General features: G+C 42.7%; 2 protein-coding genes across 3 annotated transcripts in view; one reads left to right on the forward strand and one right to left on the reverse strand.

The window, feature by feature from the left end:
• Positions 1-14486, forward strand: part of SDHC (succinate dehydrogenase complex subunit C) — a 38152-nt gene extending 23666 nt beyond the window's left edge. The window contains exons 5-6 of the mRNA XM_077886768.1: positions 10001-10164; positions 13644-14486. Coding sequence (XP_077742894.1) covers positions 10001-10164; positions 13644-13748 — 269 coding nt within the window. The 3' untranslated portion in view covers positions 13749-14486. The remainder of the gene's footprint in view (positions 1-10000; positions 10165-13643) is intronic.
• On the reverse strand, positions 459-19325 carry CFAP126 (cilia and flagella associated protein 126). Of its 2 annotated transcripts, none has more exons than XM_077886766.1 (5): positions 19180-19325; positions 17464-17805; positions 16781-16957; positions 2007-2070; positions 459-1490 (listed from the first exon to the last, which is right to left on the reverse strand). In XM_077886766.1, exons 1-5 carry the CDS (start codon positions 19204-19206, stop codon positions 1321-1323), a joined length of 780 nt encoding a protein of 259 aa, XP_077742892.1. In that variant the 5' UTR covers positions 19207-19325; the 3' UTR covers positions 459-1320. The 2 variants fall into 2 exon arrangements, with proteins under 2 accessions (XP_077742892.1, XP_077742893.1); XM_077886767.1 differs by lacking the exons at positions 459-1490; positions 2007-2070 and adding an exon at positions 16052-16466 and having other exon boundaries at positions 17464-17544; positions 17743-17805; positions 19180-19316.
• Positions 19326-25555: the final 6230 nt, after the last annotated feature.

The following is a 25555-nucleotide window of genomic DNA, read 5'->3' on the forward strand; positions in this document are numbered from 1 at the left end:
CCTGCCTTTGGCCAAGGGCATGATCCTGGAGTCCTGGGATCGGAGCCTGCTTCTCCTTCTGCCTGTGTCTCTGCCTGTCTCTCTCTCTCTGTGTCTCTTATGAATAAATAAATCTTTAAAAAAACAAAAACAGGGACGCCTGGGTGGCTCAGTGGTTGAGCGTCTGTCTTCAGCTCAGGGTGTGATCCCAGGGTCCTAGAAGTGAATCCCACATCAGGCTCCCCTCAGGAAGCCTGCTTCTCCCTCTGCCTCTGCCTCTGTCTCTGCCTCTGTCTCTGTGTCTCTCATGAATAAATAAATAAAATCTTGAAAAACAAACAGGGACTCCCGGCTGGCTCAGTCAGTGGAGCAGGAGGCTCTTGATCTTGGGATTGTGAGTTTGAGCCTCATGTTGGGTATAGCAATTAATTAAAAATAAAATCTTTAGAAAGGGAGGGATTTATTTATTTATTTTTAATTTATTTATTAACAAGGAATGCATTGTTTAGGCAAGGTTACCCTCCTAAGGCGAGTGGAAGGTATATATCAGTAAATGTCCTAGTATTGACCAGGAATTTCCTTGTTGACTGGTTAAAGGTTACACTCCTGGAGAGTTGAAACTGCAGTTAAGTTAGACATTAAGTTAGGTTTGCTGATTTGGCCTAAGTGTCATGTTAGGCCTGTGGTTTTTTGGGGTTCTTTTTTTTGTTGTTTTTTTAACACCACCCTGTCAGTACCTCATGTGTTCAGCAGCCTGAATGCTGTCCAAACCCTATAGTTCAGGAGCTTTTATGGAGGTTTCATCACCTAGGCAAGATTGATTAAATTGTTGGCCATTAGCTCAATCACCAGCCACTCCTTTGCAGATATGTGAGGGGTGGGGATGGGGAGATAGGGATGAAAGTTCTAACCCTCAATCTTGCCTTGATCTTTCTGTCAACAGGCCCTCATCCTGAAGCTATCTAGAGGCCCCCAGCCACCAGTCATTGTCATATGTCACCAGCATAGTAAAGATACTTAATCACTCTAGAGGTTCCAAAGCTTTCAGGATCTATGTGCCTGGAACTGGGGGAAAAAAACAAATATATATTTTCTTATCGAATCACATCTTTGAACAAGGAATACCAATCAGTTAATGTAATCAAAAGTGACTGGCCAAAGCTTTCCTCATTACAAGTGAAAAATTTATGAGAGGAAACCAAATTAATATCTAGGATACCGGGAAGCGGGCAATAGCCTCTCCTCCTAGAACCACAGAGCCTGAGGAGGGACCCTCTAACAGCTAAGCAGTATAATTCGGGAATATAAAGCCACTGAAGCTGTTCTATCTAATTGCTCAAATTAAATGGGGCTTTCTTCACTTGGCTGCCAGGACCAGCTCCAGCCTGCTCCACTGCAGTAAAGTGCTGTATACAGAACGGGGCAGACGGTCAGGATATCCTGCAGCCACTTCCAGGAGCCATCATGAGCTCTTTCAGGCACTTCTTCCCAGCAAGCCCCTGCAGATGTCACTGCAAATGAAAATGAAAACATGTGAAAGAGCCTTGGTGGAGCTGTCCAAGTAATGATTCAAATTCTGGGTGACAATACCCAATTGCTCTTATATCTGAAGTGTCCTTGCAGTAATCTCATCATGTTAAGTCGAGTTAGTGGCTTCCCCGAAGCCTCTGGAGTGGGGCAGGGTTAGGAGCGTTCCTCCCTTGAGAAGAAGTAAAATGTTTCTGAGAAGCATTTTCTCTTCTGGCGACCGTGGGTTCTGGCAGCTTCATCTTAGTGTAGTGCAAGGGCAGAGGTGTAGCAGTGCGAAGTAGGACAGGCTGAGAATGAGATTTCCAACTACAAATGATATTTTTCTAAATGGCATGGAATTAAATATCCAAGCATTAAATAATAATCACCACCAGGCCTGTATTAGGAACTTCATATCTAGTACTTAATTCTCATAATCTAAAAGGGGTAGTAATATAAGCAGAAGAGGAAGTGAGGCTATAGTAGCTGGTTAGTGTCAGAGTGGGGACTGAACTCACATTGCCTGGCCCCAGAGGTTGTATTCTTGCTACTTCCTCTATCCTCCCTCAGTGACCACGATTCCTAAGGGATACATAACACATCACATTTTGAGAATTAGTGACTAATGGCCCATCTCACGAAAAGCCCAGGAGGAAAAAAAAACAGCCACTTCAGCGTTCTAGTAATTACTTATTAAGTCTGTATGTAAGGCTTTGGCTTTTCCAGGAAAGAAGCTGACTGCCTGAGCGGTAGGTTTGCCTATGCATTCAAACAGGCTCACACTGAAGGGCTGATTCTTCAGCCTGGAGGTCAGTGTGGAACAGGAAATGATGATGCTCCTGTCCAGTCTGATACCCAAGGTTGGATATGTTGTTCTGTACCCAGCACGGCATACATCTGAGTTGCTTGAATCGATTACTTAAGAAACAAAACTGTTAGGTATATCTTTTAGCTTAGGGGCACCCTGAAATACATTACTGAGAACACTGAGATACTATGAACTAAGATAGTTTGAGAAGATTTGGGAAGAAGATATGACCTGAGAGGATTCAAGGATCTTTGACAATTGGACAGATAGAAAGTTAGAAGATCCCAGGAGCCCCTCTACTGTTCTTTGAATTTCAGGGCAAAACCTCCAGCTCTGAAACTTCAGCAGCCACACACGTGCCTTAGATGTGCACACAGAGTCAGCCTTGATCTGGGCACCCAATGTGACTGCAGTGTGACCACTGAGACCCAGGAATAGACCCTCAGAGCAACCCTAACCTCTGGAAGGCCAGGCTGATAGGACTGCCTCATCTTAGAATAATACCACCTACTGTCAGATAACCTCCCAGAGTCAGAACTAATGGAAATCCCAGGATGTGAACAGCAGTGTCTTCAGCCTTTGCTTCAATGAATGTTACAGAATTTTGTCAATTAGTTAAATCCATTCAAAAGCAAAAGAATGTCTCAAAATAAATCAGATGTTCTCAACACTGGGGGCCTGGGTGGCTCAGTGGTTGAGCAGCTGCCTTTGGCTCAGATCATGATCCCTGGGTCCTGGGATCAAGTCCCATATCAGGCTCCTCGCAGCAAGCCTGCTTCTCCCTCTGCCTGTGTCTCTGCCTCTCTCTGTGTGTCTCTCATGAATAAATAAATAAAATGTTTAAAAAAAAAAAAAAAAAGCTGTTCTCAACACCATTCTACTGTATAATCCCAAGCCAGTTTTTTCAAGATCAGTATTTTTTTGATGGAAGCACCAGCAAGTCTAAAAGAACAGTTATGAGTCAGGAGTTTATATGCGCTTAAGAAAAAAGTGTTAGTGGAAAGAATCTGGGTTTTGTGTTCGAATCCTTGCCCCTTCACTTAATGCTCAGTACACTTGGATACACTTCTTAATGTTTCTGAACTTCATTTTTTTTCAGCTGTTAGTGAAACGAAGGTGGTACTAATTTTTCAGATTGTTATGAAGATTAATTACTTAAATTTTAAGTAAACGATGGCTGTAGCAATAACTACATTTGAAAGAGGTGTATTTTTCTGATGAGTTGGGTACTAAAATAAATAAAATGACAGTGTCTCTGGATATACACAAAATGGTTATTTCTGAGCAGTGAGATTATGGGGAACTTTTCTAAACCATATGTTTCTGTATGTTTAGTTCTTTGCAATGTTTTTGTAGTCAGGAAAAAATAAATGAATGATGTCTCTGGGGGGTCAAGGAGATCTGGGGATCATTACACAAATTCTAATCCAGACGTAATTACAAGAGAGACCTTATTGGCTGGCTGCCTCTCTGTTCTTTCAAAAAAGGCTCTTTCCTGAACTGATTTTATTCACAACACTTCTGACACCAAATGCATGTTTTTCCTTTTTTTAAAAAATTTTATTTATTTATTCACGAGAGACACAGAGAGAGGCAGAGACCTAAATCAGAGGGAGAAGCAGCTCCCTGCGGGGGGCCTGATGCAGAACTCAATCCCAGGACCCCAGGATCACGACCTGAGCCAAAGATGTTCAACCACTGAGCCACTGAGCATCTCTTAAATGCATGTTTCTCAACATTTGTTTAACAACAGATTTTCCAGTTCTCCAGACAGCAGCTGGATGTCTCCAATTCCATGTGGTGCTGATACTCACTACTCAGAGTTAGCACAGACACCACAGGTGGCCCCCACTTCAGTCTCAAGTCGCAAGTCCCACGTTGCCAGCTGTACTCCTCGACCCAGTAGACTTGAGAATTGGCTTTGTGCTGCTCACTGTGTGAAATGCTGTGGTTATTGGTTACAGAAATGAGTGAGTCATGGCCCTTGCCCTTGAGGACTTCATAGTCAAGTGGATTTGCCTCCCTGGTTGCCCCATCCATGCTTTAAACCTCACTCATTGCTCACATGCAGGAGCCAGAGCCCAGCTAGCTTTACATCTTTAGCCAGCTGCGTATTGCATATCCTCACGTGATGTTCCTTGGGTCCCTCCAGCCTAGCGATACTGTACAGTGATCAACATCAGTCCTCAGACAAATCTAAACTGAATGAAACTAAAAACAGCCTGCATTTCCTTCATTCCCTGTATAGGTGAAGGGCATTATCTCGTTAGTAGCCCATGCAAAACCACAGTCTTTGACTTAGTTCATTTACCCCATATCCTCAAATTGTACTGAATTTTCCATTCTCTATTCTCCCTGTTACTATCTTCAGTCAAGCCATCACCTTCATCCGCTGGAGACTTGGAATTATTACAGCATCCTATTCAGACTTTCTGCCTCCACTGACTCCTCTCACCTATTCCCCTGTTGCTGCCAGGCTGACCTTTACAAAGGGCATATCTGACCATATGACTGTCCAGTTGTTTTTTTTTTTTTTAAGATTTTGTTTATTTCATTAATTTTTTTAATTTAGTCCCTCATCAGGAGTGTTACACTGGGGCAGCCCCGGTGGCGCAGTGGTTTAGCGCCGCCTGCAGCCCAGGGCGTGATCCTGGAAACCCGGGATCGAGTCCCACGTCAGGCTCTCTGCATGGAGCCTGCTTCTCCCTCTGCCTGTGTCTCTGCCTCTCTCTCTCTCTCTCTGCATCTCTATGAATAAATAAATAAAATCTTAAAAAAAAAAGTGTTACACTGGACGTGAGGAACACCTGGGTGGCTCAGTGGTTGAGTAGAGTCTGCCTTTGGCTCAGGTCGTGACCCCGGGGTCCTGGGATCAAGTCCCACATCGGGCTCTCTGCAGGGAGCCTGCTTCTCCCTCTCCCTGTGTCTCTGCTTCTCTCTCTGTCTCTCATGAATAAATAAATAAAATCTTAATAAGTAAATAAATAAAACTCTTGATGACTTACCAGTCCCATTAGGAATGCCACTTTTGACCCAAGTAACCATCCCCTCCTGAGGCCAGGGCAGGCCATTGTTTCTATGTATGATGCAGTCTAAGAATCCTTCCCACTGTAACACTTTTTTTTTTTTTAATTTCAGGTGTACAGTATTGATTTAACAACTCTATATATTAGTCAGTGTTTAGGATAAGTGAAGTCACTACCTGTCACCATGTAGTGTCATTGCAGTATTACCAACTGTATTCCCTGTACTATACTTTTCATCTCTGTGATTTATTTATTTTATAACTGGAAGTTTGTATCTCTTAATCCCCTTTATCTGTTTCACCTGTTCCCCCTACCACCTTCACTCCCACATATTCTTTGTCCATTCATCCACTGATGGACACTTGGCCATTATAAATAATGTTTCCATAAATATAAGGGATTAGTGGGATTTTTAAAGTTTATTTATTTTTTTTTAGCAATCTCTACAACCAACATGGGGCTTAACTCACGATCCTGATATCAAGAGTCCTCCAACTGAGCCAGCCTGGCATCCCAAATTAGTGTTTTTGTTTTCTTTGGGTAAATATCCAGTAGTTGAATTTTCAGATCATATGGTGTTTCTGTTTTTAATTTTTTTTTTATAGGTTAGGCTGGATTCCAGTCTCAAATTTATTCCTTTTTTTTTCTTTTTAAAGATTTATTTATTTATTTATGATAGAGAGAGAGAGGCAGAGACACAGGGAGAGGGAGAAGCAGGCTCCATGCCGGGAGCCCAACGTGGGACTCGATCCCGGGACCCCAGGATCGCGTCCTGGGCCAAAGGCAGGCACTAAACCGGGGAGCCACCCAGGGATCCCCTATTTTTAATTTTTTTGAGGAACCTCCATACTACATACATTCCCATTCTTAGTGTGCAAGGTTTCTTTTTTCTCCACATCCTTGTCAACACTTGGTCTTTCTTCTCTTTTTGATACTAGCCATTCTGACTAATGTGATATGATATGTCATGGTGGTTTTGATTTGCATTTCCCTGATGATTAGTGATATTGTGCATCTTTCCATGTATCCGTTGGCCATCTGGATGTCTCAGAATACTTTAGATAGCTATTATTAATTGATATGGGTTGGTACTGAGATGAGCTGTTTGGCACCAGGATGAAATCTGTCATCCTTGACTGGTAGGATCAAGTTTAAACTCTGTAGTTTAGCATATAAGGCCCTCTTTGATGTGTCCTGCCACTCCCCATTTCCTTACCCCATAATCCCTTTTCTCAAAACTTAACTAAAGTACACCCCTGAGAAAAAGCTTTTCAGAATACTCTCCCCTCCTACCATATGGATTTTGCTTGTTCTACTACTTTCTGTTCTCCAGCACCCTGTGCACACATATGCCTTTGTTACAGGGCTTTGTTATGGTGCTAGTACCCTCTAGCACCTTACCTTGGACTGTAATTGATTTACTTAAGTGTCTCTCCTACTAAACTGTAAGCTCCTCAAGGGCAAAGACCAGGTCTTCATTTTCCCTTCCACAGATTCCGTACAGATTTAGTACAAAGAATGCTTTCAGTAAATCCCTGTGAAAGAAATACAGGAGTGCATGGTTGCCTCACTGGACGGCAGTAGAACTGAACGGACCTCTAGAAGTTATACTCTGTGCATGCTGTTTTCCACCCTCTACTACTACTATAAATAGTTCATGTTCTTTAGGATCTTGGAAAGAGTTTGCATAGCCATCTCAATAACCTGACTTTCAACAAATTCCTTGGAGTGTTGAGCTGTCACAATTTGATCACTCTGCTGCCTTGAGAGGAAATGGAAAATTAGATACTTGTTAAAATAATCCTGTATATTTCAAAAGCCATGCTCTTCACCCTGCTGTTCAGAATTGCTCTGTAATGAGCCACACTTACTGGTAGAAATGTGTAGAGGTGGAAACTAGGTAGCAGTCATTGTGGTAAAGATTGTTTCTTTAACAGTTCTTTGTGACATGATTCACCTACCATGCAATTCACTTATTTAAAGTATATAATTCAGGGTGTCTGGGTCGCTCAGTCAGTTAAGCATCTGACTCTTGATTTTGGCTCAGGTTATGATCTCACGGTGGTGAGATCGAGCTACGTGTGGGACTCTGCACTGGGCATGGAGCCTGCTTGAGATTCTCTCCCTCTGCCCCTCCCCCATTCATGTTTCCCTCTCTTTCTCTCTCTCAAAAAAAAAAAATTTCTTGAGTGAAGTGTATAATTCAGTGGTTTTTTAGTATATTCACAGAGTTGCACAACAGTTACCACAATAAGATTTGGAACATTCTAATCATTGCAAAGGGAAACCCCATATCCATTAGCATTCACTCCCCATTTTCCTCCCAATCCTCTTGCCCAAGGCAACCACTTACCTACTTTGTCTCTGAGACTTGTCTGGGCTGAACATTTCATGTAAGCAGATTCTGCAGTATGTGGTTTTCCGTGACTGGTGTGTTTTACTTAGCATCATGTTTTGTTTTGTTTTTTTTTTTGTTTTTTTGTTTTGTTTTGTTTTTTTTAATTTTTATTTATTTATGATAGTCGCACAGAGAGAGAGAGAGAGAGGCAGAGACACAGGCAGAGGGAGAAGCAGGCACCCCGCAGGGAGCCTGATGTGGGACTTGATACCAGGACCCCGGGGTCACCACCTGAGCTGAAGGCAGACGCTCAACTGCTGAGCCACCCAGGCATCCCATTAGCATTATGTTTTTGAAGTTCATCCATGTTGTATGTAGCATGTGTTAGTATTCATTTCTTTTTACTGCTGAATAATATTCCATTGGACAGCTGTCCCACAGTTAATTAACCACTCATAAATTGATGGGTATTTGAGTTGTTTCCATTTTTGGCTATTGTGAATAATGCTGTTATTAATATTTGTGTACAGGTTTTGTGTAGACTTATGTTTCATTTCTTTTGCGTATATACCTAGAAGTCCATTTGCTAGGTCATATGTCAATTCTATTAAATTTTTCTTTTTTTTACGTTATTCATTTATTTGAGAGAGCAAGAGAGTAAACGCCATGCAGAAAGGGATAGAGGTGAGGGAGAAGCAGGCTCCCCACTGAGCAGGGAGCCCATGGATCATGACCCTGGGATCATGACCTGAGCTGAAGGCAGACGCTTCACCAACTGAGCCACCCAGGCACCCTAATTCTATTAATGTTTTGAGAAACTGCCAGATTGCTTTCCAAAATGGCTTGGTCTCTCTCTCTCTCTTTCTCTCTCTGTCTAAAAAAAATATTAAACACATTTGATATTTATATAAATGTATGTATCTCATATAAGTACACATAATTTTATGTTTAGATATAACATCCTAGTAGGTGTGAAGTAACTTTTCATCATGGTTTTGATTTGATTTCCCTAATAGCTAATGATGTTGAGCATCTTTTCATATACTTATTGGCCATTTATTTATTTATTTATTTATTTATCTTTGGAGAGATACCTATTTAAAATCCTTGCCCATTTTTAAATTGGGTTGTCTTTTTATCTTTGTTTTTTTAATTTTATTTATTTATTTTAAAAAATATTTATTCATGAGAGACACACAGAGAGAGAGGCAGAGACCCAGGCAGAGGGAGAAGCAGGCTCCATGCAGGGAGCCCGATGCGGGACTCGATCCCGGGTCTCCAGGATCACACCCTGGGCCGAAGGCAGCGCTAAACCGCTGAGCCACTCGGGCTGCCGTCTTTTTATCTTTGAATTGAAAAAGTCTTTAGTATATTCTGGATGCACATCCCTTACAGACATATGATCTGCAATATTTTCTCTCACTTTGTGTTGTCTTTTTACCACACAGTCTGAGTATAGTTGATACACAATGTTACGTTGGTTTCAGGTGTAGGACATACTGATTTAGCTTCTCTGTAAGTTATGCTGTGCCCAGCACAGTTGCAACCACCATCTGTCACCATGCCTACTGTTACACTACCATCGACTGTGGTCCCTCTGCTGCCTTTTATTCATTTTTTACGTTCTTAATGACATTGTTTGCGGCACGAAAAATTTTGACTTTGTTAAAGTCCAATTTATTCTATTGTCACGATGGTTTTGGCAACATATCCAAGAAGCCAGTGTCTAATCTAGGGTCCTGAAGATTTTACTCCTATGGTTTCTTCTCAGAGTTCTATTGTTTTAGCTCTTGCGTTTAGGTCTTTGATCCATTTTGAGTTACGTTTTTTGTGTATGTGGTAGAGATTTGAATGATTTAAAATTTTTTCTCAGTCTTTACCTTGGACTGAATATACTGTTTTTACTTTTTCTTACTGAGATGATAATGTAGGTACAGTCAGAAGGTGGCTTCTAAAGTGGCAGGTGAAGTCTTTGTAGAGAGGAATTGATGAAAGGAAGAATATTCTGCTAATATGTATGGCAAATGTAAGATACATGGGTCAGAATCCTATGAGGTGCCAGGGCACGTCATAGAACCCAGTTTTTTCTTTCTTTTAATGATTTTATTTACTTATTCATAGACAAAGAGAGAGAGGGGCAGAGACACAAACAGAGGGAGAAGCAGGCTCCACGCAGGGAGCCCGATGTGGGACTCGATCCCCGTCTCCAGGATCACACCTCAGGCTGCAGGCGGCGCCAAACCGCTGCGCCACCAGGGCTGCCCTATAAAACCCAGTTTTGTGTCCTAGTAGTAGTAGCTGGTGGACAGCTATAATGGGCTTACTTGGTTTTCTCCTCAGGGGTCTCTCTTTTTGGCTTGTCTGCCCTGTTGGTCCCTGGAAACTTTGAGTCTCATTTGGAACTTGTGAAGTCCCTGTGCCTGGGGCCATCTCTGATCTACACAGCCAAGTTTGCACTTGTCTTCCCTCTCATGTATCACACCTGGAATGGGATCCGACATTTGGTAAGTTAATTGTGGATATACATTTTCTGGGCGAAGGGGGTATAGGGGGGTGTAGGATTCTCTCCTTCATTGCCTGGGTTTATGCTGCCCCTATTGTTGTCTGGACCTTTGCTCAGGGGCCTGTTGGGGAAAGCTAAACTAGACCCATGTGCGCTTCTTGACAGCCCTGCTGGTGTCCAGCTGAGCTCTGGGTGTAGGTCTGGTCATTACCTGCAAGGTCTCAGTTTGAACTGTCCCGTTTTTAAGAGACTAAAAGAGACCCCTGAAGCCAGGTCATCCCACTGACATAGAAGGCATATTGACTAGATAATTAATTTGTACCTACTATGTGTCAGGCTCTATGCTAGCCCCTGGGCTTCTGAGCTAGGTGGTCACTGCTTTCAGTATAACATTCCTGTCAACCCAGAGTGACAAGTGCAGCTGGAGCCATATATATTAACTTTTGTCATCTTGACATTGGATTGTGTTAACTGCTTTTGGGTTTTGTTGAACTCTTGGAGAGAATGGGGCCAATTTTATCAGCAACTGGGTACCTAGGATCCCAGACTTTAATATTGGGGGTAAGGAGTATTTGGATAAAGGATAAAGTAAAAACACTGGCCTGAAAACTGTCCGTGCTGCCTCCTATGTGACTTTTGGGTCAATTCAAAACTAGTGTCTCCTTTTCTCTCTCTTTTAAAAAAATTGTTATTATTTGTTTTAAATTTTATTTATTAGAGAGAGAGATTGAGAGTGTGTACATGTGTATGTGGCGCCTGTGCACGTGGGGAGGAACAGAGAGATGGGGACAGGCAGATGAGTGTCCTGAGTGCAGAGCCTAGACAGGGCTGGACCCCAGGACCCTGAGATCCTGATCACCAAGAGTCAGAGTCAGGGGCCCTTCCTTCTCTTTAAAAAGGAATTAAAGCTCAGTCATGCCTACCCCAGGTTAGAGATCAGTCCCTCCTCCAGCATTTTAAGATTTCATGTTTTGTGGTCTCCCTACCCTTAGTCTTGCTTTCTTTCCCAAGAACAGAGTTATGATTCCATTCTGTCTTGTCTTCAGTCCCTTCCTAACATGAGCCATCTGGGAGGTGGATACTGTTGCCTTAATCTGACCTTTATAACTTCCACATCAGAATCCAGAGACAAGCACTTTCGGAATTTCATTCTGGTCCAATAAACAGTTTAATGGAATCAGAAAAGTGAGAGATGAAATGACCTATTTAATTAAGTGTATCTATAGCTGTTCCCTGGGGCAATGTTCAGTTTGATTCACAATGACTTCACTTCCCTCCGGGAGGGGATGGAGAGGGAGGGCATTTCCATTAATGACATCTTATTCCACAGAACAAATCCTCTAATGAAAATCAGCTGATCAGCTTCCTCTGTTCACATCCTGGCTCTAGTGGGGCTGGCCATATATTTGCTTTTGTCTCGGTATGAAGGGAGGGGGCGGGGAGGGGAAGAGGTTTTGCAAAATCTCAGAACTCACTCAAGGTTTTCTGCCTGGGTTCCTGCCTGTCATGGCAATCTCTTTGTTGAGAAGAGTGAGGAGCCTAAAGGCTTTTCTTAAGCCCTTGAATCTGCTTTTATTTTTTCTTGTAGCAAGTACTGGCTCTGAGTGTGGGACAGGATTTGATCTGTTCTCCATGATAGACAGTCCTAGCTTTTGCCCCTCTGAACTTGGTCAGAATTGATATAGAGGAGTGGGAAGTGACAGGGTCCCTGGCATTCTAGACAGTACCTCCCCATCACCACCAGGCAGTAGGACTTGATTTTTTTTGGTAAAACACTGTGCCTGTATAAGCCAAATAGCTCTATAGTGGAATCTCCTAGACTCCTAATCTAAACTTAAGTAGAGGCTTATTCCTTACTCCCCCATCCTCGTTCCCTCTAGCTCTTAACTTTTCTCTTTTTTTTTTTTTAAAAAAAAAGATTTTATTTATTCATGAGAGAAAGAGACAGAGACATAGGCAGAGGGAGAAGCAGGCTCCACGCAGGGAGCCTGATGTGGGATTTGATCCCGGGACTCCAGGATCACGCCCTGGGCTGAAGGTGGCGCTAAACCGCTGAGCCACCCGGGTTGCCCTCTTAACTTTTCTCTTAATTACTCCTTTAGTTTAATGTTCAAAGTGTGCTGGGGTGGGATCCTGGGGTCCTAGGATCCAGTCTCACATTGGGCTACCCCGGGGAGCCTGTTTCTCCCTCTGCCTGTCTCTTACTTCTTTCTGTGACTCATGAATAAATAAATAAAATCTTAAAAAAAAAAAAACAAAAACACGAAGTGTGGGCATTTGTGTTGTATTGGGGCAGTCAAGTGTGGAAAGCATAGAACCTAAAAATTCTACTTTTGCCTTAGGGGATCTTTTAATGACTTAGAGTATAATACATTAGTATCCGTGGAGCACAAGAGAAGCTAGATCAGTGTTTTTAAAACCCTGGTTTTGATGTAGTGGGTAGAAAAAAAAATCAATTTTTAGTGGGTTGTTATCAACAAAACCAGGAATTTAGGGGCCCCTGGCTGGCTGGTAGAGTTGGTAGAGATATGACTCTTGATCTTGAGGTCATGAGTTTAAGCCCCACATTTGGCGTAGAGCTTACTTTAAAACACACACACACCCCGGAAATTTAATAGCATATAATATGTAGAATGCAGCACACATACTAATGGCAAATATTGCTTATTCTTTCATGAACTTTTGCTATAAATACACTGTCAAACAAAATTGGGAATTAGTGTTATAGATCCCAGAGGGGTTTTTGTTGTTGTTGTTGTTGTTGTTGTTGTTTTTGTTTTTAGAATATTAGTTCTCTGATAGCTCTTACTTCTCAAGTGGTGGGAGGGGAGGTCTGTGCCTGACTGTATCTGAGAAATCATCATGTATCTTATATTCCTGTCTTGCAGCTAAATGTTTTTTTTTTTTTTAATTTTTTATTTATTTATGATAGTCACACACAGAGAGAGAGAGAGAGGCAGAGACACAGGCAGAGGGAGAAGCAGGCTCCATGCAGGGAGCCTGACGTGGGACTCGATCCCGGGTCTCCAAGATCGCGCCCTGGGCCAAAGGCAGGCGCTAAACCGCTGTGCCACCCAGGGATCCCAGCTAAATGTTTACTAAATCTATTTGACCTTGAAGCTTTTCTCCCCCATATAACACCTTTAGCATTCTGAGGAACTAGTTTGTGGAGGAATACACTTAGGGAAGCATTGATTTGGTTGTGTTATCATGAGGGAATTTTATCTCTTAGGTCTGGAAGCTTTTATATGTATGGGCTATATTTTGTATGTATACCTTTTCCTGTCACTGTGAGGGTGGTGGGTACCGTGTTGTGGGTTTTGGGAAAGGTGAAGGTGGGTGCTGAAGTGCTGTTCCCTAGAACCACTCAGGGAGGAGTGGCCCGTTCCGTGAGGTGGAGCTCCTTTCTTAGAAAGGAGAGTACCCTGGATGCTGATTGCTGAAATTCTTCCTTTTTTTTTTCTTTTCTTTTTTCTGCAGATATGGGACCTAGGGAAAGGCCTGAAGATTCCCCAGCTGTACCAGTCTGGAGTGGCTGTCTTGGTTCTTACTGTGCTGTCCTCTGTAGGGCTGGCAGCCATGTAAAGAGCTGGAGTTCCCAGCATTGTCTTCCCATAAATGATTCACTGACCTATCTTCCTGTTTGTCACTCTCTTCTCCAGCCAAGGCAAAATTCTCCTGATTTATTTAGACCCTTTTGTGCTTGCATATTCCCTTGGAGCTTAGGGAAACAGTACCTAATAGAACTATAGCAGCGGGAAAGGGTCCAGTTTTGCTCCCTTGTTTCTGAAGATGGAATGACTCAAAACTTCCCTTTTCCTGCCCCTAGCTTGCAGCCTACTCTGGGCCTCGAAGCCCTCATTTTCTCTCCATATTGGGCCTTGATTTGTGCTGACAGTCAGCTTTTGGCTCCTTCTTCCTGTGACAGTGGAAACAATGCCAGCTCTGTGGCCTCTGCCGTGGGGACTGGGAGTGGGGCTGTGGGTGCCACTGCCTGTGGGTTGCTAGCTTAAAGGACAGTTCTGTTCATTGGTCAGGGTCTTCAGCACCCACACAGTGTGGCTGAAAGAAGAGGGATGGGGGTGGAGGGGAATGACCCTGTCCCAGCTAGAGGGAGATCAGGAGGGTCAGTTGACTCTTAAAGCAGGTTTGGGGAGAAGATATATAGCTTTTAGAGCAAAGGGAAGATCCAGAAAATTATATTGAATCTATTAAGGGTTATTTTTTCCCCCTGCATTTCTGGAAAAACAAGGCTCTTTTCTAATCCAAATTCATGTGACATCTGTTTCTGAAACTGAATTAAAATACTCATTTTGTCTTTGACTCTCCTTGAAATCTAGAGAAACCAAGAGAATCGTGGTTGGGGAGGAGCCAGTTTCCTCCCTTTTTCCTCTGGTCCTAAGCATTTTCATCTCCCACTCTGACCTTTCTCAGGAGGGAAACAGCTTGTCCTGCAGCTGACCACTGGAACAATTTTTAGGGAATCAAATGCAAGTAACCAGAGATTGAATATTGTGCAGAAGCCTCAGAAGGAAGGAGCAAGAGAAAGGAGGTTAAGCATGTGGAAAGCTTTGCATTATCACAGGGTCCTGAATCCCAGTGAGAACAGCTCATAGACCTCAGGGTAGAGTCCAGCAAATGATGATCCAGTAAGGGAGCCAGAGGACCAGTGGAGGTAGCAGCTAAGGGATGATGAGCTAAGTATATAGGCTGGAAGAGAAAGGAGAGCCGAGATAAGAGAGGAGGGATGTTGAAGACCTGGCAAAAATCTGTAATTTGATGGAGAAACTTGCTGCTTTTAAAACCCCCGTGGGCCAGCCTCTTAAATCCCTAACTACCTTGGCAGGAGTGCTGCTTTGATAGTCTTTGGAATCTCAAGGGTAACAGATGGATCTTGTCTGGAGTTGTTGGGAAACCGGTTAGAGCTGTGGGTTAGAGAGGAGGAATGATGACTGTAATTAGTGGCAGTTGGACAAGAAGACCTCCTGAAAGCTAAGGCCATGGGGACCTGCTACCTCAGCCGTCTTCCTCAACGGCCCCCAAGTGGTCTTTGGCTTTACATGATGATCACTTCTCCCTTTCTGCTAGACTAGCCCTGGGAAGCCTTTGTAGCCTTCTTCCAGCTTAAACCCTAAGTCCTCCGTGCCTCTCCTTGGAGTAGGGGACAAGTGTTCGCAAGGGAACACTTTGGCATTGGAGCTGGGAAAAGCTTGGCAAGGGCATGCAGTTGAACAGCCAGCGCGAGGAAGACACAGAATAGGAGAATGATAAGCAGATGTTGGAAGCTGGGAAGTGGTTGGGGAACTTCTTACCTTTTTGGCGGCTTCTTACCATTTGGGTGATTGGGGTTGGGGTAGAGTGGTCCTCATAGTTGTTATTCTGCCCTGAATAACTACTTACTATCTCTCTCTGGTTTTCTTCTAATCCCTTCTGTATCTTCAGTTTTCAAACTACATACATAGGTACTTTTGCTTGAGTTTTACTTTCATAACTCTAGTTGGTCTGCCCTCTGTTCTGTCATCAGCTGTGAAGTCAGAGATGAGGGTAGTGTCTTTTGTGCTGACTTTCCATACCTCCTCTTCCCGCATCTTTTCCAGACATGCATACTCTAATAAGCAATTGTATTTCTGACTTGGAAGTTGTAGTTGTGCATGCTCAGGATGAAAAATGAGGGGTTGAGAGTAAGAAACTGGTTCTTTGGGAGGTTTCTTTTGCTATAGTTTTAGTCTTGGTCACTTTTGGAGCAAAACTGACTCAGTCCTTGTAAAAACATGTTCCACCTTGAGCCCCCATCATGATCTTTTTCCTACTTTATTTACCCCAACCCACCTCCTAGTCATGGGTTGTAAGAGGCAGCCGTAACAGGAGGAGAACATTCCAATCAGTAATAGATTCAACAAATGATGTTTATTTTCCAAGTTTGCCTTTATTCCCACCCTATACTTTCCCTGTTCTACATTCCTCACGGGGAGGTCTGGCCGACTTCACTCAGTCTCTAGACAGCTTTTTCTCAGTGTGGTCCTGCGGTGCTTCTGGAGCTCCAAGTTTGTATCTCTGGACCTCAGCTGAACTAGGGTTTGCCCAGTGTTCTGGCGTACACGGGCATCCAGGTGGGGTTTTAAGAGAGCTAACTGGGCTTTGGGGACCTGGAGTGTGACCTGCAGAGGGGTGTGAGCTTTGGGGTTGGTCTGGGGAGTTGAGGTTTGCAGCTGGAGAGCTTGGAATTATGATTGGACTTGGTGCTTGTTGTACCGTCTTTGTAAGAGACTTCCCAAGTTTCCTCTGACCGTCTGGATCATGAGGCTGTTGGGTAGAGTGGAAGAGACTATCATGTTTCTGGTCCGGCCTAGATCATTTCCAGTCCATCTTAGAATTCCAATTCCCTATCTCCCTGTACCATCCATGGACAAAAGGACAGATCCAGTCATTTTTGTGCTGTGAGGGAAATAGGTCCTTAGCTCATCTCTTTGGGTCAGCGGATGGGGACTAGGCAAGGTGAGACAGAGCTGGGTAGAGGTTCCCCCTGCTGGAATAGTGGTGGCATAACCAGAGGCATTTCTGAGGTTGAAAAGAAATGCAGATAATAGGATTTGAGGTTAGGTGGGAGGAATACTTACCTTGCCGAAGATTTCAGGACGCAGCCCATTGGAGGCCTTGAGCAAATCTGGATTTTTCTGTATCCATTTGGTGAGGGAGGCAGCACCAGCAACTGAACGGGAGGTCAGGGTCACCCGAGCAGGGGGTACCTTCAGAGGCATTTGCCAGGTGCCCATGAAAGATCCCCAGGGACTCTCCTAAAAGGAAGACGACGAGGTTCTTCACCCAGCATCTCACTCCCAGTGCTGACCTATTGGCAGATGTGTTCTCTTCCTCCCACCCTTCGACCTTGTGATGTGTGGTGCTGAAATCAGACTGAAAACGGGCTCCCAGTCTCCCCACTCATCCTTTACCCCCTTCCTCATTTAGATCACTCTAATTTCTGCATCACATTAGCTCTGCTGGCTTCACTTAAATTCTGTGTCCCTAGGCTAAGTCTGGCAGCGTGCCCCCTGCAGAAGTCTTATCATCATGTGAAGGTGTTCATTCATCAGTTTGAAGAATTCTGGGTGCTAAGCGCAACTTTATTATATTGGATAAACTGGCTGGAAGTTTAGGAGCAGTCACGTTGTAATGGGAATGAGACTGAACTTTAATTTCCGGATAGTGGCTGCGCTAAATTGCAGACCTTCCATCTCAGTTACTCCCATTCTGTGCCCTAGTTCTTTACCTTCCCCAGTAGGAATGGGGATCAGTATCTCACCTTGGACCGGGGCACTGAAGGCAACAGATGACCACGATCATTGGCGATAATCTGAGTGTAGCCTTCTTGGGAAGAAATTCTCTGAGGAGGAGGTGAGGAGAGAAGTGCTTGTGAAAAATGGAATAGAAAGGAGAGAATAGGTGTCCAAGGGATTTGAGCTAAGGGCTGAGGGAGAGAAGGATATGGGAATTTAGAGGAGGCTAAAGAAATTAGGTGCCAGTGAGTTACAGATATGGTGGGAAGAATCAGATACTGGCTCCGCAGGAGCACATGCAATACCTCTTTTGTTGGCTTGGCCGGAGACCAGTTCTGCAGATACTTGGGAGAGAAAGCTTTTTCATACTGTGGAGAGAAAGATGTGACGTTCAAAGGCCTCATACCCAGGAAATGATGACGAGGCACAGTTCTTTAGAGTTGAGGACCAAAAGGCCTATAGAGCCAAGCTAGACTTTAACTCACTATAGAAGGGATGTAATTTTTTGGCCTAAATGTATGCTGTTCAACATGGCACCACTTGTCACGTGTGGCTGTTGGACATTTGAAATGTGACTAGTCCCTGGGATCCCTGGATGGCGCAGCGGTTTGGCGCCTGCCTTTGGCCCAGGGCGCGATCCTGGAGACCCGGGATCGAATCCCACGTCAGGCTCCCGGTGCATGGGGCCTGCTTCTCCCTCTGCCTGTGTCTCTGCCTCTCTCTCTCTCTGTGACTATCATAAATAAATAAATAAATACCTAAAAAAAAAAAATTTTTGAAATGTGACTAGTCCCAATGGAGGTGCTTTGTAATTTTGGAGAGTTAATACAAAAAAAATGTAAACATCTTTTTTATAACTTTTTAAATATTGATTAAAGATTGAAGTAATATTTTAGACTTACTGCGTTAAATATATTATTAGAATTAATTTTTTTTATGTAGCTACTAGAAAATTTTAAATTACATTTATGACTCTCATTATCTTTTTGTTGGGCAGCCCTGGTGTAGACTACGGGTCTGCAGACTGTGGCCCATGGGCCACATCCATCCTCCTGTCTGTCTTGGGATGACTTGAGAAAGCAAAGAATGGTTTTTATAGATGAATATTTGCAACTGATTTGATAAAAAGGAACAGTAGCTTTTTTTTTTTTTAAGATTTTATTTATTTATTCATAGAGAGAGAGAGAGAGAGAGAGGCAGAGAGAGAAGCAGGCATCATACAGAGAGCCTGACAGACTTGATCCGGGGTCTCCAGGATCACTCCCTGGGCTGCAGGCGGCACTAAACCACTGCGCCACTGGGGCTGCCCAGAACAGTAGCTTTGTATCCCAATAAAGTGAAGTGTTTTCTCATCCCAAAAGAATTCTTTTTTTTTTTCATTAGTATTACAAAAAATTACAATTATGCTATTTTGAATTTTGTCAATTTTTTGGAAAAATATTTTCTCTTGCTGTACCTACATCTCTAATTTTGTCACTTGGCCCTAAAAATAAAATACTTATCCTTTGGCCCTTTACGGAAAAAACTCTGCTGGTTTCTCGTTTCCATCCTACAAACTTAACCGTGAGATACCTTTCATTTGTCCGTGGGCCCTCTCTACCCTGAGGAGCTAAGGACGTGAAAAATATTATCTCACCCCACTTTCAGCTATTCATTCAATAATCAGAATCTTCTGGGAAGGGAAGTCCAAAGGTAAAATCTAAAAGGCAAAACTGAACGTTAGAGATGGAAAAAGGACTTACCTGGTTGGCACTGTAGTTCGTGGCCATGATCCTGCCACTTTTTGCTGTTTTCCTCTGTTGCCTGGCAACCGCAGAAGGCGGGCCTTCCGGGGCTGCCCGGCCCTTTACTTGTCTCACTTTCCTGGATGGCACTGCCCCAACCTTTCCCTTGAAATTTAGGTTTGTTTTCATTTCAGAGATGTGAAAGACAAAGTAAATCAACAGGAGAAAATTAGCTGAAGAGCAGCCTTGTCTTTTTAATAGCATAACTTACCCTACTTAGGAACTTACAGATTGTCTTTGACTGTGGTCTTTAACCATCTCAACAAACTATGGAACACTAAGAGCTGTTTCTGGGGCAGTGTGCTTTCATGTATAGCGGACTTTAGAGCCAGACGCTGGGGTTTGAGTCCTCACTCGGCATAGTAACATAGGAGCTGTGTGACATTAAACAGTTGGCTCCCCTTCTAACTTCTGTGGACACATTTAGATTGTGAAGATAATAGAGCCTGTCTTTACAGGGTAAAGGAGATAAAGTGTGAGCTGTCTAGTCCATACCATTGCATAGTGGGTACTTAGTATAGTGAGACTCAATTTATAGGCTTTACTGCTTTGGTGTTGGCAGGGATGAGGTAGTAGTAGGATCTAGTGGCGAGAGATCGGGCAGGGATGGAGAAGCCATGGTATGGAAAGCTCCTGATTTGGAGAGTCAAGTGGTGGTGCCAGGACACAAACCTAGTATTCATGGGACTGGGCCACCCCTCCAAGACTCCTCTAAAATGGCATTATTGTATCCATATCCTGGATTGTCAGAATTAATGAGAAAGTGAAACTACTTTATGAGTTGCAAATCTATTTATACATGAGATGTTAAGGTGAAAGGAAAAAACAAATAAGTTGTTCAAAGAAATAATTGAGAACCAACAGACCGTCACAAGGGATAGTTAGTCCCTCTACCTTCCTTTCCCCTCAAAGTCATCATCCCAACACACACCAAGTATAAGAACACTCCTACACTTCAGCGCTCAGACACTCCATACACCTGCATACGCTTGTTCTGGAGGCCCTGGTAGTTAACATCGGGATAACAGATGCGAGATCTGGAAACAGGACTTGTGTGCTTCCTCCTTGTGGTTCTCGGCACTCTACAGTGATAGCCTGCAGACCCGAGGACTCTGCTCTAGGGTATTCATTGTGGTCCTCAAAGCTACAGGGATAGTCAGGCAACCAGCATTTCTCTCGGAACTTCTGTCTTCAGCTGGTGTGCTTTTCTGATAGAGTTGTAACATTACCTGGTGACTGCATTTTTATTTTTTAAAATCACCTAGTTTTGGGATCCCTTGGTGGCTCAGCGGTTTGGCGCCTGCCTTTGGCCCAGGGTGTGGTCCTGGAGTCCCAGGATTGAGTCCCAGGATCGAGTCCCACATCAGGCTCCCTGCATGGAGCCTGCTTCTCCCTCCACCTGTATCTCTGCCCCCCCGCCGTCTCTCATGAATAAATAAATAAATCTTTTAAAAATAAATAAGATCACCTAGTTTTTGTTTAGTGGAAAAAGTAATGTACATCGGGTGGGGAGGGGATAGTTGTACTTTTATGGAAGGATGTTTAATAAAAAGCAAATCTCTGACTTCAGCTCCCAGTCTTGCCCCTCAGGGGCGATTGCTAATTGCTGTTCCTATAGTAACTACTTTTACTATGTTCTTATGTCGCTTTCCAGAAGTATTCCATGCATTCTAACACTAACACTGGCAGGATATCCACATTGTTTTATGACTGCTTTTTTGACTGTCTTGGGAAATTTTTTCATGGTAGTATATTATTCCATTTCCATTTTAGGATGCACTATCGTGTATTTATTTGTATTATAAATAATGGCCATTTGGATGGCCATTTAGGGTATCTCCAGTCTTTTGCTGTTATAGACATTCTCTCTCTCTTTATTTTTAAGATTTATTTATCTGAGAGAGAGTGTGTGCATGAGCTGCGGTGGGGGAAGGCAGAACAAGAGAGAGGGGAGACAGATTCTGCTGAGTGGGGAGCTCATCACTGGGCTTGATCTCCTGAAACTGAGATCATGACCTAAGCCAAAATTGAGTAGGACACTTAATGGACTGAGCCACCCAGGCACCTCTGTTACAGACATTCTTGCAGTGAAAAACTATATATGCATGTATATCTTTATTAATAGATATAGATATATAATTTTTTTAAAGATTTTATTGATTTATTCATGAAAGACAGAGAGAGGCAGAGCACAGGCAGAGGGAGAAGCAGGCTCCATACAGGGAGCCCAACATGGAACTCAATCCCGGGTCCCCAGGATCACGCCCTGGGCTGAAGGTGGCACTAAACCGCTGAGCCACCCAGGCTGCCTGATATGTATATAATTTTAGGAACATATGTGATCGATAGGATACATTTCTAAAAGGGAATTTAGAATGCAAGTAGACAGTGTCAAGTTGCCAAAGACACTGTGCCAGGCTATACATCTTCTGACAGTATATGAGAAGGCCTGGTCCTCTATTCTGTTTCCACCACTACTCCTGTTTTTACTATTTCTGTCAATCTGAATAAGAATGAACATAGTTACTATATGCCAGCCACGGTTCTAATTGGTTTTTATTACATTTTCTCATTTGGCTCTCATGACCACTCTAGGCAAGGAAACTTTAGAACATACACAGGAGTAGAGTGAGGATTTAATCCTAAGTATTCTGACTCTAGAGCCTTCGGTTTTAAGCATTACACTATATTGTCTGTTATGTTGGAGGTAAAATATGGTGTAGCATTGTTTTAAACTTGCATTTCTTGGGGACGCCTGGGTGGCTCAGTGGTTGAGCATCTACCTTTGGCTCAGGGCATGATCCTAGAGTCCTGGGATCGAGTCCCACATCAGGCTCCGTGCATGGAGCCTGCTTCTCCCTCTGCTTCTGTCTCTGTCTCTGTCTCTCTCTGTCTCTCATAAATAAATAAATAAAATCTTTAAAAAAATAAAAATAAAAAAATAAACGTGCATTTTTTAAGTTCTGTGGGTTTTTTATTATTTTGCATATGTTTATGAGCTTTTTTATTTCTTTTTTTTTTTTCCCCTAAAAATAACCTTCTCTGTCTATTGCCATTTGCTTTTGGGCTGTTGATTGTTTTTGCTAATCTGTTCATTGAACTCTTTGTATATTCAGGAAATTAGTACTTTTTTTTTTTTTTTTTTTTTTTGGAAATTAGTACTTTTGTCAAACATGTTGCAAACATTTCCTGCCAGTGTATCTGTCATTTAATTTTTTTGTTTGTTTGTGGCCTTTTTTTTTTTTTCTTCCACCATGGACATGTCTTTAATATTTATGTAGTCAAATTTATTGCTCTTTCTTTCTTTGCTTCAGGATCTTATCCTTTGAATGGCTTTTTGGGTTTTGTTTTTGTTTTAAGATTTTATTTAGATAAAATTTATTTATTTATTTATTCATGAGAGACACAATGAGAGAGGCAGACACACAGGCAGGGCGAGAAACCGGCTCTATGCAGAGAGCCTGATGCAGGACTTGATCCCAGGATCCCGGGATCATGACCTGAGCCAAAGACAGACGCCCAATCGCTGAGCCACCCAGGTGTCCCTGAATGGCTTTTTGTAAATTCCAATGTTTAAAAAAATAATTCATGGGCAGCCCCGGTGGCTCAGAGGTTTAGGGCCACCTTCAGCCAGGGGCGTGATCCTGGAGACCCGGGATCGAGTCCCACGTCGGGCTCCCTGCATGGAGCCTGCTTCTCCCTCTGCCTGTGTCTCTCATCAATCAATAAATAAAATCTTAAAAAAAAGAAAAAACACAAGTTTAAAAAAAATAATAATAATAATGCATGCAGTTTGTTTTTATATTTAAATTTTTGTTCCCCCTAGAATTTATTTTGGTGACTAGACTGAGATCAGGCTCCAGATGCCTAACTAGTTGTCTGAGCATCATTCATGGAATAAACCATCTACTCCCCTCTGACTTGAAATGCCACCTTCAATGTAATTATTCCTTAGTTTATCTGGATCTGCGGGATCCCTGGGTGGTTCAGTGGTTTAGTGCAGCCTTCAGCCCAGGGCCTGATCCTGGAGTCCCGGGATCGAATCCCACGTCAGGCTCCCTGCATGGAGCCTGCTTCTCCCTCTGCCTGTGTCTCTGCCTCTCTTTCTCTCTATGTCTCATGAATAAATAAGTAAAAATCTTTAAAAAAAATTTATTTGGATCTGTTTCTGGATCCTCTAACCCATTGTTCTTGGGAGAGAGGTGCTTATTTTAGGTTGTCTCTTTAAAATCCAATCCTGGCTTGGTCCTGTGTGAATTCTTTAGTTAGAATTTCATAAACACTAGGAAATTGTAGATCATAATAACAGACGATTTCAAGCTTCTAATAAAACTGTATTCAAGTTTAGTCTTTCTTTAGATTGGTTGCCTTCAGGCACCAGTGATGATGGTGATGATGGTCTTTCATTAGACCAGATTCAACCTTTTCAAAGTTGGAAAGCCTCATAAAGGTCCCATTCACAAAACATGCCTCAAGATATTCTCATCTTTGGCTTCAGTTCTCTGATGCCTGAAATTAGACCTCAGGAAATCTTGTTTTTGGATTATGATCATCTGCATTGAATTACAAGTGTACTTTGTTACCTATAGGTAGTGTATAAATTGTACCTCATCGAGGGCAACCACCTGCATGAACTTAGGAGTCAGACTGCCTGGTTTAAATTCTAGCTCTGCTGAAATGTGTGACCTTGGACAAGTGACTTAATGTCTCTCGTCTCAATTCCCTTAGGGTGTGAAATGGGGATAGTCTTAGTTGTCTGTGAGCCTTAAACATTTGTGACATGCCCCAGAGGATACCGAGGCATAGTGAGTGCTCAGTACTTTTGGCATCACTCAAGACCACCCAGTAAAAAGGGGTACTTACTCAGGTTATCTTAAACAGAAAAGGGGGAATTTATTATAAAGATATAGGAGATTTATAACAGATCCCAAAAGTAAGTATAGTTTGGGCCTTACAGGTTCCTACAATGTGGAAGGTAGAATGTGGTCAGGAATAGACATTTTTTTTTTTCCATCTGTTTTTCACTGGAGTGTTTTATTCTCTGCAAGCCAGCCAGCATGATTTGTTTCCTAGCTGGCAACCATCACCCTTGGATATCTAAGTTGGGCTTGTACTTTTTTTTGCAAACTAGTCAGTCTTACTAATGTCATAGAGAATGAGAAGGAGGAAAAGAATATTGGTCAGTTTGAGTGGAGAAAGACCATAGAAGATAAAGATTTCCTGCTTTTGCTTTGAACCAGTGGATCTTTAAAAAAAAAAAAAAAAAGTAATAACTTTCCAACAACCAGTTACCAGTTTTTGTGTATTTTTTCAAAGGTTGTATGCCTATACAAGAAATAGAAATAATAAATAGAAACATATATTTTATTCATCCCTGTTACCTTTTACACAAATTATAACATACCATGCTACTTACATTAAGATTAAGAGATATATTTTGGGAGCACCTGACTGGCTTGGTCAGAGCATGTGACTCTGAATTTCAGGGCTGTAAGTTTGAGCTCCACATTGTGTGTAGAGATTACTTAAAATCTTAAAAAAAAAAAAATATATATATATATATATACACACACACACACACACACACATATATATTGAATAGCATTACATATTAGTGAGTAAAAAGCCTTCTTATAGCTGGGTAGTATTATGCAGATGATATGTTAGACTTTTTTGTTTTGTTTTGTTTTTTAGTGTGTTACACTTTAATCAGTATCCTGTTGTTGAACATTTAGTTGTTGAAACCATGCAGAGATGAATAACTTTGTACATGTGTTGTTTTGCATCTTTGTGAGCATACTTGTGGGATAAATTTGTAGAAATAAAATTATACAAAGGGTATTACATTTTTAAGTTACCTCTACACCCAACATGGGGGTTGAACTTACAACCCTGAAGTCTAGAGTTGTGCACTCCATCCTCTGAGCCAGCCAGGCACCCAAAGGATGCTGCATTTTTTTTTTTTTTTTAGATTTTATTTATTTATTCATGAGAGACACAGGGAGAGAGAGAGAGAGAGGCAGAGACACAGGCAGAGGGAGAAGCAGGCTCCACACAGGGAGCCTGAAGTGGGATTCAATCCCCAGGATCATGCACTGGGCTGAAGGTGGTGCTAAACCGCTGAGCCACGCGGGCTGCCCAGGTGCTGCATTTTCATAGACATTTCCCAGTTGTCGTCCAAAGAGGTTACAACCCCGCCAGCCACGTGTCAAATTCTCTGGCAAGTTTCGGAGTCTTGATAGAGTCAATTAGATCTCTAAGTTGTTTGCTTTCAGCCCATACTCCTTCCCAGATATTAAAGGGTTCTAGGGATCCCTGGGTGGCGCAGCGGTTT

This window comes from Canis aureus, chromosome 38 (assembly GCF_053574225.1).
Source record: "Canis aureus isolate CA01 chromosome 38, VMU_Caureus_v.1.0, whole genome shotgun sequence".
NCBI classification, from domain to species: Eukaryota; Metazoa; Chordata; class Mammalia; order Carnivora; family Canidae; genus Canis; species Canis aureus.

Coding starts and splice junctions, on each gene's coding strand:
- CFAP126 (XM_077886766.1), bottom strand. CDS start 19,206: ATGGCCACGAACTACAGTGCCAACCAG. Junction 17,806..19,179: donor CGAACTACAGTGCCAACCAG/GTAAGTCCTTTT, acceptor TTCTCTCCACAG/TATGAAAAAGCTTTCTCTCC. Junction 2,071..16,780: donor GTCCTGAAATCTTCGGCAAG/GTAAGTATTCCT, acceptor TGTATCCCTTAG/GAATCGTGGTCACTGAGGGA.